This window comes from Geotrypetes seraphini, chromosome 13 (assembly GCF_902459505.1).
Source record: "Geotrypetes seraphini chromosome 13, aGeoSer1.1, whole genome shotgun sequence".
In the NCBI taxonomy this organism is placed as follows: Eukaryota; Metazoa; Chordata; class Amphibia; order Gymnophiona; family Dermophiidae; genus Geotrypetes; species Geotrypetes seraphini.
In genome coordinates this window covers 11,399,943-11,414,414 of record NC_047096.1, presented here as the reverse complement: position 1 = coordinate 11,414,414, position 14,472 = coordinate 11,399,943, and the positions used below count along the sequence as shown (strand labels likewise).

Sequence of the window (14,472 nt, the reverse complement as noted above, 5' to 3'; positions counted from 1 at the left end):
TTCAGGCAGATGAGGTCAGTAGATTATACACTGTTTTCAGCTATGTAGGCCAGAGCAATATTTTAAACAAGTTAACCATTTCATGACCATACAAAATCACTTCTGGGTCATGGGGCCAGGAAGTGACATCAGAGGGAAAGCCAGGTTGCAAAGCAAGTGGGAGAAGCTGCTCGAGCTGGTGTGGAGGGGCAGAGAGGATGGTGCAGGGTGGGCGCCACCGTCCCGGTTGCCTCCTACTCTCACTATGCCACCGGGGTTACCTTTGAAAGCTAATCATAAGCTACATTAAGTTAATTCAATAAGAAAGGTATTATTTTTTTCCCCTTGATATTTTCGTTTTATTTGCACATATTACCCTGATATACAGAAGGAAACAAAGAGTAACCATATTGGGTCAGGCCAAAGGCCCGTCTAGCTTGTCACCTAGCAACAAAACACCGCCTTCCCGTTCGCCCCGCATGTCACGTGATCGACTTCAGGCGGCGCCGGGGCCTGCGCGGCCACGCAGGCGCCTCGCCGACGTCGTACGTGCGCCCTACGTCGCGCTCGGGGGAACACGCAGTCCCTTCCCTGCCGCGACGTTTCCGCGCCTCGTTCCCGGTCGCGCGACCATGGCTGAGCCGCTGGACGTCGTTCCCGCGAGCGCTCTGGAGCGCGCGCCGCGGCCGGAGTAGCCGTCTTTCCCGCTCGCGCCTTTTTTTTTTGTTTTGTTTCGTTTCGCTGTGGGACTTTTCTCCTTCCCCACCTCCTCGTCCCCCGTCATGGCCACGACGGGCCAGGCCCCCTCCTCCTCCATGAGCTGTCACACCAAAGAGCGAGTCACCGTGGCCAAAGTGACCTTAGAGAACTTCTACAGCAACCTCATCGCCCAGCACGAGGAGCGAGAACTGAGGTGAGGAGGACACGGAAAGGCAACGAGAGCTACGAAGCCGCCAGTGGAGGTCGAAGAGCCTGGACCATAGGAGCCCACTGTTTAAAATGATGATGAGATTTGGGGGGGGGGGAATGACCCCCCCTCAAGGAGTTTGGGGGATGACCCCCCTCAAGGAGTTTGCCCGAGCACCCACAGAGCTGGCTCCAGTGGCCTGGATCAACTTTGTCTGTGTGCGGGGAAACGGGTGTAGGCAGTGGGCACGGGGAGTTCGCCAACTGAACAGACCAAGGGCTCCTTTTACAAAGCTGCGCTAGCGGTTTTAACGCACGCACCGGATTAGCGCCCGCTAGCCGGAAATCTACCGCCTGCTCCAAAGGAAGTGGCTAGCGCCTGCGGCAGTTTAGCGCACGCTATTCCCCGCGTTAAGGCCCTAGCGCGGCTTTGTAAAAGGAGCCCCAAGTTTCAAGTTTAATTCGTATTTGATAGAATCGCTATTTTCATAGGTTACAAAGCGGACAAACAATTTTTGGAGAGTCACAGACGTACATTCGATAAGAGGGAAATGCAAGGAAGAGCTACAATTTGGTATAGAAAAGAGAAGAAAGAAAGGCTAAAATAATAGAAGATTTATTAGATCAGTGCTTGCCTTTTTTGCAATGATTACTACAAACAACTATATACATTCTATGTACGCAGTTGCGTTATTTTACCTCTTAGGGTTTGTTTGTTTTTTTGCTAAAAAAAAAACAAAACTTGAAGCAGTGCAAAGTTGTAGTAATCCGCTCTAAAATCATGCCTAGAACTTGTATGATTGTGTCTGAAAGCGAAAAGGACAGGCTTGCTAGTTATTGAATTGTATTTGTGGAGTGAATAGTTTTCATTTGCCAGACATTTCACTGGCGATACTTTAAGTGAGAGCAGTTATCCCTAATCTGTATGAAATCTGAAGTCGACAAATAAAAAGTACAAGTAAGCCCCTTATTTTCTAAATTGTAAAAAGCTGTAACGTCAAAGAATCGGGAGAGGGTGGGGGAAGTTCTAGAAAAGAATCATAACATTTCAACACACCGGTTTTGTAACAGACTAGGCTGATATGCTCTTCCTGGTATGCATTTCCTTTTGCTGTACACCCTTATTAACCTAAAAACATAACAATTACCATCCTGAGTCAGGTCAAAGGTCTGTCTAGTCCAGTATTTTGCTTCCAAAGGTGGCCAAGCCAGATCCTAAGTACCTGGCAGAATTTCTAGAAGTTCGGATTCCATGCTCCCAGCACCTGGGATTCTCAGGATCTACTTTTAACTTTATCTCCAGGACCTTATCCAATTATTTTTAAAATCAGTTACATTAACTGCTTTTACCCCATCCTCCTTCAAAGAGTAAAACATATGTTTTCTTCTTTTTTTTCAAAAAGTGTTGCTCATTCCTGGTAGAATGATCCCTGGACTAGTTTATGTTGAGGTGCTGATTTCAGTTCAGTTTCTTTGATATACCATGTATATGAGTATTGACAAAAGACAAATCTAGGCAGTTTACAATATAAAAGTAAGAGAGGGGACATTTCTAAAACACTAGACATATAGTAAAACCAAACAGAAACACAAAAGGGGAAAGAGGTGAGTAAAGATTATAAAAAAATTATTATACAGTAGGTTAAAAAGGGATAGAAAATAACAAAAGGATAAAAAGTAAAAAGATTGCTCTGGTTTAGAAGTAAAGTTGAGATTATGAAAGATGTTGATTCAAAAGCTATTGTGAAAAAGTAGGCCTGTAACTTTGTCTTGAAGTTTCTGAATGATGATTATGCCCTAAGATATAGTGGAAGAGAGTTTTCTATAAATGTCTAGGAATATTTGCTCAAAGGAGGGGACAAACAAAAGATTTTGTTAAGAGCGAAGATTCTTACGAGGAAAGAAGGGAATTTAAAAACTGAAAGAAAGCCTGAAGACTAAGGCCTCCTTTTACAAAGGTGCGCTAGGGCCTTAATGTGCGCAATAGCGTGTGTTAAATTCCCGAGTGCGCTAGCAACGGAGGTGGTAGATTTTAGGCACGCAGTAATTTTGTGCGTGCACTAAAAACCCTAGCACACTTTTGTAAAAGGAGCCCTAAATCTGAAGAGAGAGGATGTTGTACTTAAAGGGAATTCTGTAGGTGATTTGAAGTATGTTTTTGGATGTAGTGGAGTGATGCGGTCGAATTTGGAACAGTGGTATAATATACAAAATACCGTACTTCATATAATTTGAAGTCTGTGAAGATGATAATGAGGAAGAGCAATTAGAAGAGAATTACAGTAGTCAAGTTTTGAGAAAATGAGGGAGTGCAGAAGAATCCAAAGACACTTTCGATTTAAGAGCGGATGGAAAGAATGTAGGTGACGGATGAAGTTTAAGAAATGAAGAAAAGACAATTCTAGAGATGTGGAAGTGAAATGATAAAATGTTCATAATGTCAGAGGACTTAATAGCACAGCCTAATTTTTTTTTTTTTTTTCTTTCGGTCTGAAATGATGTGAAAGCTAAAAGACTTTTGGGAGTGCCTGTTGTAGGCAATCCATAAAAAGATTCGGAGTAGCTTTTGTCATATTGTGGCATAAATTGTATAATGGCAGAGATGCTCTAATACCAAGTGATAAAATAATTATTTAAAATTGTTTTGTAGCTGATGTTTTAAAGGAAAGGCAAGGAACCCTTTTTTGACTGATCTTTTGAAATATCTTCTGATTTAGGTTTTTGCTATCTAAGGGCTCCCTTTACAAAGCAGCGTTAGGCTTTTTTATCGTCAGCTGTGGCAGTATCAGCACTGACACTCATAGAATTCCTGTGAGTGTCAGAGCTAATACTGCTGTGACCAGCGATTAAAAAAAAAAGCCTAACGCATCTTCATAAAAGGGGGCCTAAAGTTGTGGTCTGAGCATTGCTATAGGATTTGATAGGAAAATGATTTGATTACTGGAAATAAGTCCCTGTGCTAATTTGTTGTCCTATCCTGTCTAACCCATCCAAAGCCCTATGAATGAGACTAACCTTTTGTGGGGGTGGGGGGAGGTGAGAGAAGCAGTGTTCAACATGCATGAACAGAGTGCAATTTATATTAATTTTACACAAGTAATAACATTTTTGAAGGTCTAAGGGCCCCTTTTACAAAGCTGTGGTAGCAATTCACCTGCGGCAAAAGCACAGAAGCCCTTAGAATTGAATGGGCTTCAGTGCGTTTGCCACGGGGGAATTGCTACTGCAGCTTTGTAAAAGGAGCTCTAAATGTAGCTCTCTCTGACTTTCAAGAGTAGCAGTCATTAAATCAAGCAGTCTAACATAGGAAGCCTGTTATTTTTCCTATTTTACAATAGTTGTATACATCCAAAGCGCACACGTCGAGGATGAATTGATTCCAGACATAACCAAGGTTCAGCAATCTTTATCGCCACCTCTCGGCACATTGATATGTTTGTTGTGGTATGTGTTGTAGATAATGCATCTACTCTCATTTTAAACAGATCGTCAGTTTATGCATCAATGTGGGATTCTTTTACTATGCTGCAGTAAGAACTGGCCTTACAATGCTATTAACATAGATAGGTCTTTCCCATGTGCTAAGGCAGTGTTCAAACTTTTTAGCTCACATTATAAGTGAAATTATAAAATTGCAAAACCAACAAAAAATTAAATTTGAGAGTTATTTATTTAAAGTTCTTTAAGCTATGTATGGGTAATTGTAACAATGGGGAAACAAAAATAGACAAAATAGAATTGATTATAATTAATTGGATGAATGTGCTTGTTTTTGAGTGCAAATTAACTCAAAACGCAGCTCAACAGTCAACAAGCAAACATCTCCAAGAGTATTCACCACGTGCCTAGTGGTGGTTGCAGCAGCTCTGTGGAACCATGGTCTTCAGTTGTTTCCTTACCTGGACGACTGGCTCATCAAAGATTCAACATCTCAGGGGGTTATTGTAGCAACCCAACGGACTACGTGGTTCCTACAAAGCTTGGGATTTGAAATCAACTTTCCCAAATCCCACCTTCAGCCCTCTCATACCTACAGTTCATCGGAGCTGTTCTGGACACTGTTCAGCTCAGAGCATTCCTTCCTCAGCAGCATCTGGATGCTCTCCTTCAGCTTTGCCGCAAAGTGTCTTCCCTTTCTTCACTCTCAGCGAGACACATGATGGTACTACTCGGTCACATGACCGTTCACGTGACTCCTTTTGCCAGACTTCACCTCAGAATACCCCAGTGGCCTGGCATCTCAGTGGGCGCAAGCTTGCGACCCACTCTCTCAACACATTACAGTTAACTCCTTCCTTGAGACAGTCTCTCCACTGGTGGATGCTCTCTTCCAATCTCTCCAGAGGTTTACTGTTTCAGACACCCCCTCATCAGAAGGTCCTCATGACAGATTCCTGTGTTAGTCTGCTTGACTTATTGACTGCTACTCTTGAAAGCTACATTTTTAAAGCTGTGACTTCACTTGCTTTTTTTGTTTTATAAAATTATTTCTTTTGTAGGCAAAAGAAGCTGGAGAAAGCGATGGAAGAAGAAGGCTTAAAAGATGAAGAAGTAATTACTTTTGAATTGATTATAAATAGAGGGCTCAGTCCAAAGATGGACATTATTACTGTCAAGTAGTCTGGTTTTAGAATTAGCTTATTAGGGTCTTACATATTCTGCATGTGTTATTTTAGAATTTTAGAATTCTGTAGTAATTTCATCCAAACGTGTTTTTCAGTTTAAGAAATATTGGTGATTTCATAGGTGGGTATTTTGAAACTCAGCTTTACTTGCATGTGTGCTGCTGAAAATTCTCATGAACTGCTCCCACACTATCTGTAGTACCAGAGCGGGGCGAAGGCATTTTGCAAAGCTATTGATAGCAGCAATATTCAGTCACTATGAACAGATAAGTGGTTTAATTTAGGGCAGTCAAAGTTGTCCTATGTTTACCAGATTAGCTATATATGTTGTAGAAGCAGAGGGTAAGCATTTGTTATATGTTCATGCTGCTGCTTATTTGTATAGCAGGGCTGAATATATTTTTAATGCATGGCCAGCATTTAAGCAGCAGGATATTGAGCATTTCATGAAACCCAAATATTGTTAGATAAAAACCAACGAAATAATGTGACTTACCCTACTTTGCACAAATGCAGAAGAGAGAAACAAAGAAACATGACAGCAGATAAAGGCCAAATGGCCCATCTAGTCTGCCCGTCCACAGTAACTGTTATCTCTTTCTCTCTCTCAGAGATCTCTGAGAGGCTCAAAACTCATTCCTCCTTACCTTGTATTGTCCTTAAGGGCCTGTTTTACAAAACCGTGCGACAACAGCCCAGAAGCCCTTTAAATCTCTATGGGCTTCAGGACCGTTACTGCATGGCTTTGTAAAACAGGCCCTAAGTGTCCTGATCACCAAACCATGCTTTCTCTAAGAAACCCTGGAGGTGTTGGCCAGCAATTACTATACCATAGTCTTTCTGTTGAAATATATAGAAGCGAATGAGGAGGTCAGCACATGCCCGAAAAGAGACAGAATTTCTTCGCCTAAAGAGGACCAGACTGGGGTTGGAAGATTTTGAGTCTTTAAAAGTAATAGGAAGAGGAGCTTTTGGAGAGGTAAGCAGATCTTGGAAGAATATATGACTGCTAAATAGACCTTTTCAGTAAAGTCACTTTTCTGGCCAGTGTTATAAAGAAGGTATAGGGTTGGGGGGGAGGGGGAGGGGTTTCATAGTGTTTGGGTGAGGAAGTATACAGTAGTGTAACATTTGGGTCATTGTATAATTGTTAGGATTTGATTCTATTGTTTGCCCAGACTTACCTCATATACCTCGCATCAAATTCTGCTTTTTATATCTGTATCTCTGAGATATTTTGCTTTTAAAATTTAGGTTGTTGGAAATAACAAGGATTTTCTAATGAGACTTTTAATTTGTAATGGCAGAATCATTTGAACATACTCTAAATTGGGTTAAGATTTGGTTCCCAGTTGCTGGAGTTTTTCTTGGTGATAAAGAAATGGTGTTTTGCTAACGAGTGTGTAGTTGTGTGGCAGGAGGAAGTAGAGATTAGTGAGTCAAGGCCTCCTAGCTAGGCAGGATCTCAAATCACAGTGTGGTCCCTTCACAGCCATTTGGCTGAGATTGAAAACCTATTCTACATTGGCCAGTGGATCCCATTAGTGAGGCAGTGATATAGCCAATGCTAGAACAAAAGGATTAAACAAAAAAAGAGTCTCTGTGGAACAACCAGCTTTGCACACTCTGCTAGTTTTGGAAAGGCCACAGGAAAACAAATCCAATCAAGTATGAAAATATGCAGATTAGCTTGTATTACTAGTAGTAATATGAGCTACTGATGCATCTCCATTCCTTTCTGAAACATTGCAAATGTACTTTTCATGACAGCGTGTGAGACATTCACAATATTTGTGTTATTTATAGGTACGACTAGTTCAAAAGAAAGATACAGGCCATGTGTATGCAATGAAAATATTGAGGAAAGCTGATATGTTGGAGAAGGAGCAGGTATGTGCACACAAGCTAGTTTGGTTTGGCCGATTTTATTTAGCTGGAGAAACCAAAACATCTGAAGTGCAGAAATGAGAGACTTTTTATCAGGATGAGATAGATTGTAAATTCAGGTTTTTTGCTCTCAAAGAAAAGAAATACAAAAGTTGCATTTTATGGAAAATTATTTTGTCACAATGGAAAATTGCTTTATAAACATTTTGTATTCTTGCTGTTGTAATACAGTGGTTTTAACCCTGTCCTTGAGGTGCAATTTAGTAGTTAAGCTGAATATGCACGAGGAAGAGTTGTATATACGGGGTCTCTAGTCTGATTGGTTATGCCATCAGGATTGGATTGGGAGCACTGATGGCAACATATGTTGAATATTCTTATTAAAGTATAAAGAAGCAGTTTAGCCTTGGTTCTACATGTAACTTGTTTATGGAAAATACTTTATCTTGTCAAAGATAATGGAAACGCACATTAATGGGATATTTCAGATATGGCATAATGAACACTTTGTAATGTGCATCTTATATTAGGTCATCTTCTGGGTGCATCAGTGACTAGGTATCAAAACCTTGTACATGAGACTAGTAAAATACCAGAAAACCTATTGAGGCTTCCTTTCTTTGATTTATAATTCACCTAGTCACCACAGTTCAAGGCAAGATATATTAAACATTTGCAATGTTGACATTCAATGACAAGTTACAACTATGTAGTGAAATATGTCAGTTCAGTATATTTTCACATGAAATCATGGCTCTGCCTGTTGAAAATATGAAACAAAATAACATTTAAAAGTGAGACACTGAACTGTCGCTGGGCATTTTGAGTCATTTTAATGTTAGCATATTTATAGTTTTGCATTGTCTGGTACACTTGCTTTTAAATATTAAGTGTTATAACAACTGTCCTGTGTCTCATAGTAAAAGCATTGCAAATGTTGTTTCTTGACAATTTATGTATTTTCCTGCAGTCTGCTGTTAGCAGATTACTCAGAAGACTCCATATGTGCTTTGCATTCTGACATTTTGCTTTTAGCTTTGAGTGTTTATTCAGAAAACTGATGTGCCCTCTTAACCCAAAGCTGCGTTGAAATTAATCCTGCTGCGTATACCTCCAGGTTGGACATATTCGTGCAGAACGGGACATACTAGTGGAGGCAGACAGTTTGTGGGTTGTGAAAATGTTCTATAGTTTTCAGGATAAACTAAACCTCTACCTTATCATGGAGTTCCTGCCAGGAGGTAATTACTTATGACCTAATGGTTATTTTTCATTTTCTTCTCTAGCAAGCTTCTTTCCTTTATAATGAAACTTCTTGTAGGTTTTTGTTTCCTGCTTTGCTTACACTAGTGACAGGCTGGGCTGGGCTGTGCGAAAGGTGGGACTCTGTCCGATCACTGTGTTGACATGACAGTTCTTCACACGGTTGGTATGAAAACAGTATGCTAGTCATGTCCTCTCACCCTTTTTATTTGGGATTGCAAAATGTTCTTTAAACTATTTTTTTCATTTTTGAAAACATTAAAATAAGTGAATGGGATTTTCCTGGAAGCTGCAGCCCAGAATTTGTACAGTATTGATAGTTTCTCAGATGTGACTCTGGCAGTATTCTCCAACCGCAAATTTAATATTTTCATTGAAATGATTCGCACAGCCCTCCTTGTCTGGATCATCTTATAGTGCCGACCATTGAAATGATCCCTTCTTTTTACCTCATTTCCATTCTTTTGTGCAGATAAAAGCTGGTAATTTTCCCTATAATCATGAATTCACTGCATCTAGTATGACAGTACCGTATTTTCACGCATATAACGCGCGCGTTATACGCGTTTTTACCTACCGCGCATACCCCTCGTGCGTTATATGCGTGAGCGCGGTATACAAAAGTTTTAAAACATAGTTCCCACCCCGCCCGACGCCCGATTCACCCCCCCAGCAGGACCGCTCGCACCCCCACCCCGAACGACCGCTCGCACGCGCTCCCACCCGCACCCGCATCCACGATCGGAGCAAGAGGGAGCCCAAGCCCTCTTGCCCGGCCGACTCCCAAACGTCCGATACATCCCCCCCCCCGGCAGGACCACTCGCACCCCCACCCCGAAGGACCGCCGACTTCCCGACAATATCGGGCCAGAAGGGAGCCCAAACCCTCCTGGCCACGGCGACCCCCTAACCCCACCCCGCACTACATTACGGGCAGGAGGGATCCCAGGCCCTCCTGCCCTCGACGCAAACCCCCCTCCCTCCAACGACCGCCCCCCCCAAGAACCTCCGACCACCCCCCCCAGCCGACCCGCGACCCCCCTGGCGACCCCCACGACCCCCCCACCCCCCTTCCCCGTACCTTTGGTAGTTGGGCCAGAAGGGAGCCCAAACCCTCCTGGCCACGGCGACCCCCTAACCCCACCCCGCACTACATTACGGGCAGGAGGGATCCCAGGCCCTCCTGCCCTCGACGCAAACCCCCCTCCCCCCCAACGACCGCCCCCCCCCAAGAACCTCCGACCGCCCCCCAGCCGACCCGCGATCCCTCTGGCGACCCCCACGACCCCCCCACCCCCCTTCCCCGTACCTTTGGTAGTTGGCCGGACAGACGGGAGCCAAACCCGCCTGTCCGGCAGGCAGCCAACGAAGGAATGAGGCCGGATTGGCCCATCCATCCTAAAGCTCCGCCTACTGGTGGGGCCTAAGGCGCGTGGGCCAATCAGAATAGGCCCTGGAGCCTTAGGTCCCACCTGGGGGCGCGGCCTGAGGCACATGGGCCCAACCCGACCATGTGCCTCAGGCCGCGCCCCCAGGTGGGACCTAAAGCTCCAGGGCCTATTCTGATTGGCCCACGCGCCTTAGGCCCCACCAGTAGGCGGAGCTTTAGGATGGATGGGCCAATCCGGCCTCATTCCTTCGTTGGCTGCCTGCCGGACAGGCGGGTTTGGCTCCCGTCTGTCCGGCCAACTACCAAAGGTACGGGGAAGGGGGGTGGGGGGGTCGTGGGGGTCGCCAGGGGGGTCGCGGGTCGGCTGGGGGGGCGGTCGGAGGTTCTTGGGGGGGGGCTGTCGTTGGGGGGGGGGGGGGTTTGCGTCGAGGGCAGGGGGGCCTGGGATCCCTCCTGCCCGTAATGTAGTGCGGGGTGGGGTTAGGGGGTCGCCGTGGCCAGGAGGGTTTGGGCTCACTTCTGGCCCAACTACCAAAGGTACGGGGAAGGGGGGTGGGGGGGTCGTGGGGGTCGCCAGGGGGGTCGCGGGTCGGCTGGGGGGCGGTCGGAGGTTCTTGGGGGGGGGCGATCGTTGGGGGGAGGGGGGTTTGCGTCGAGGGCAGGAGGGCCTGGGATCCCTCCTGCCCGTAATGTGCCCGTAGTGCGGGGTGGGGTTAGGGGGTCGCCGTGGCCAGGAGGATTTGGGCTCCCTCCTGGCCCGATATTGTTGGGGAGTCGGCGGTTCTTCGGGGGGGAGGGATGTATCGGACGTCGGGGGGGGGCATTAGGCTTTCAGGATGGGGACAGACCTTCAAGGGGGGACAGTGCACGGAAGTCAGGGGGGGTGAACGGAGAGTCGGGACAGCGCACGGAAAGTCAGGGCGGGCGAAAGGAGCGTCGGGCAGCATGCGCGGTATACCCGTGAGCGCGGTATACCAAAGTTTTTGTACATATTATCGTGATTTCTGCGCGCTATACCCGTGTGCGCGTTTTATACGGGTGCGCGTTATTTGCGTGAAAATACGGTACATAGCAATGGCCAGTACTGTGCATGCAAATACAAAATTTACATTTAGTTGTTTTTTTTAAATTTATTTTTTGAGTAATAATACAATGTTTAAATGTTTTGATGTCTTAGTATCTGATCCTTTATTACAGTAAAAGTGTATACAGACAGTCCTCAGTTTAAGAACGAGTTACGTTTTTAAAGCTGTTCTTAAGACAGATTTGTATGTAACTAAGAACTTGCAGATTTTAAGATTCTTGCTGCTTACCTCTGCTCCTAGCTGACAAAAGGGCCAACAGCATGCACAACCACACTATTATTCCTGAATCTATTGCAGGAGAAATGGAGGAGTTTATGCCACTGGAAATACTACTCAGTGAAATTGAATGAAGCCGCAACCGCATTCTTGAGTACGAGTTGTACTTAAGTCGGGTGTCTGTAAATCAGGGATTGCCTATATAACAGACCAGTTTGCACAAGCTGTCTCCTGCTGCTAAATTTAAAATAAATGTAAATACACAGACACTTTGCTTTGTGTAAATATTTATATACTAGTCAGATTATGTGGAGGCTATGGCTGAGTTTTTAAAGTGTATGTGGGGGAAGGAGGTCCTCAATGTTTCTTTACCTTAGAGAATACTTACCACTCTTTCCTTTTAAAGTAGCAGTGTCTTTGGAAGGTTTTAACACCTTTACTTTTGATATACTGCAAAGCATGATTAAGTTCTGATGAATGTTTCTTTTCTGTTTCTCTTCGCTCTGGGTCGTTTGAAGAATCTGGGTTTAACATGAATAAATATTTTCCTCTTTATATGTCTAAGAATCAGAAACACTTAGGGCTCCTTTTACTAAGCTGTGATAGCGGTTTTAGCATGCGCTAAACATGCGCAGAATTGCCACACATGCTAGACACTAACGCCAGCATTGAGCTGGCGTTAGTTCTAGCTGCGTAGTGTGGGTTTAGCGTGCGCTAAAAACGTTATTGCAGCTTAGTAAAAGGAGCCCTTAGAGTTAGATGCATTAAAGTCAGCGATCATCTAACTGGTTTAGCGACAATCGGATTTGTCAACCCGATGCACAAAACAGCTCACCGCGTGGTTTTGTGCACAATCGCTCATTCTCTGATCCGGCCATGCAAATAAGGTCAATAATATTGAAATACCATGTAAACTAGCAGAGCGATTGATGCTCTAACATGACTTCTCGATGCACAAAAAAACAATGATCGCTTATCTGTCCTACTAATAAAAATTAATATATTTATAACATCCCATACCCCACCTGGTGCGGGAGGGGCCTCCATTGGCAGGAGCGAATGTGCATCCCTCCTGCCATTTTTGCTGCTGCGGGTTGCTGAGGCAGGAGGGAGTGGCCATCTCTCCTGTTGCAGGGACGGCTGTCATCGTTAGGAGGGAGGGGGGTTTCATAAACCTGCGGTTGTCATCAGGAGGGGGGCCAGCACAACTTTTTTTTTTTTTTTTAAATGGAGACAGATATTGTGCATGCACAATATTTGTGTTCATTAAAAAGAAAAAAGGTTTCCTGCACTGAACAACTGAGTGGCAGGAGGCTGCTTCGGGACTTCCCCTGCCGGCTCTGCACATGTGTGAGAGTCGCTCTCACAGAGATCCATTGGACAGGAGAGACAGGGATTATGGCGAACCTCTGCGCAAAATCATTTGCATGCAAACTTGTTTGTGCATCAATCGCTTTTTTGGAATTGCCCAAAAATTGGATTGCAACGGGCCCACGCGTATTACCTACCCTTTTTAGTGCATCTAGCTCTTAATTATTTTTTTAATCCTGGGAATTTTCTTCCTCCCTATCTTCCCTTGCGTTTTCAAGCTCAGTAACAGCCTCTCTTGGGTTGTGATGCCTTGAATCTCTGACAACTAACTGGTATATTTGCCTTTAAAAAAAAAATATCCTACCTTCAAATTAACTCAACCCAGCCATCATAGCCAGAGGCCCATAAACCATCGGGGCTCCTTTCTGAACTTAGTCAACATGAGCTATTGGTGTTGCAATTGTACTAATGAGATATCCTCCCCTGGTGGACTGCAAGAGCTCCTTCTACAGCATTGCCAGCCAGTTTTTGCTCAGATATAAAACTTGGCTCCCTCTGCAGTGTTGTGTGCAACACAGCCACTGAGCCATCAGGCTGGCTGAAGAATTTATAGGGCTTCCTTTAGTTTTTTTTTATTGAGGGAGGTGAAACAGGTTTCCTTGGATTGTTCCAAAATTGACACTATAATTGGCTAGACTGGATAAATCCTCAGGAGGACTGTTTAGCCTTGAAAAAATAGAAGAGTAAACCTATTAAAAATATTGGTGAACCTCAGTATGAGCTCTTCGTATGTAAACGAGGGATTTTTTCAAAGCTCATGCAGCAACTCATGGGTGACCAGCACCAGACACTTTGAGGGGTTCTTTTAGTTTAGAGTGTATTTATCATTAACTTTTCTAGTTTGGTTTATTTATAACACCTTGTACTTTATCATACTTTGCACCTTATTACATTCACATGGTAGATTCTTGGGAGCTAAGAGAGTTTCAAAACTAAATATCTCAGGTGTGACTGTTTAACCTTGATTCTTCTAGCACATTATTTACCTGCGTGGTTTGCACACTCTGGACCAGATGATGTATGAGGCAGTGCTTATTTAGACTTTGTGTCTGGTGCTGGTCACCCATGAGTTGCTGCCTGAGCTTTGAAAAAAAAATCCCTCGTTTACATACTAAGAGTTCATACTGAGGTCCACCAATATTTTTAATAGGTTTACTCTTCTATTTTTTCAAGGCTAAATAGTCCTCCTGAGGATTTATCCAGTCTAGCCAATTATAGATTATTTTGTATATCGGACATATTAGTAACATAACATAGTAGATGACGGCAGATAAAGACCTGAATGGTCCATCCAGTCTGCCCAACTTGATTCAATTTAAATTTTTTTTATTTTTTCTTCTTAGCTATTTCTGGGCAAGAATCCAAAGCTCTACCCGGTACTGTGCTTGGGTTCCTACTGCCGAAATCTCTGTTAAAACCTACTCCAGCCCATCTACACCCTCCCAGCCATTGAAGCCCTCCCCAGCCCATCCTCCACCAAACGGCCATTCACAGACACAGACCGTGCAAGTCTGCCCAGTACTGGCCTTAGTTCAATATTTAATCTTATTTTCTGATTCTAGATCCTCTGTGTTCATCCCACGCTTCTTTGAACTCAGTCACAGTTTTCCTCTCCACCACCTCTCTCAGGAGCGCATTCCAGGCATCCACCACCCTCTTCGTAAAATAGAAATTCCTAACATTGCCTTTGAATCTACCACCCCTCAACCTCAAATTATGTCCTCTGGTTTTACCATTTTCCTTTCTCTGG

The 14,472-nt window shown here is 44.2% G+C and overlaps 1 protein-coding gene across 1 annotated transcript in view; it reads left to right on the top strand.

Moving 5' to 3' along the window:
• Positions 1 to 390: 390 nt before the first annotated feature.
• The window catches only part of STK38 (serine/threonine kinase 38), a 45,120-nt gene continuing 31,038 nt past the window's right edge, over positions 391 to 14,472 (top strand). Inside the window, exons 1-5 of the mRNA XM_033918509.1 lie at positions 391 to 892; positions 5,385 to 5,436; positions 6,367 to 6,489; positions 7,317 to 7,400; positions 8,515 to 8,638. Coding sequence (XP_033774400.1) covers positions 762 to 892; positions 5,385 to 5,436; positions 6,367 to 6,489; positions 7,317 to 7,400; positions 8,515 to 8,638 — 514 coding nt within the window. The 5' untranslated portion in view covers positions 391 to 761. The remainder of the gene's footprint in view (positions 893 to 5,384; positions 5,437 to 6,366; positions 6,490 to 7,316; positions 7,401 to 8,514; positions 8,639 to 14,472) is intronic.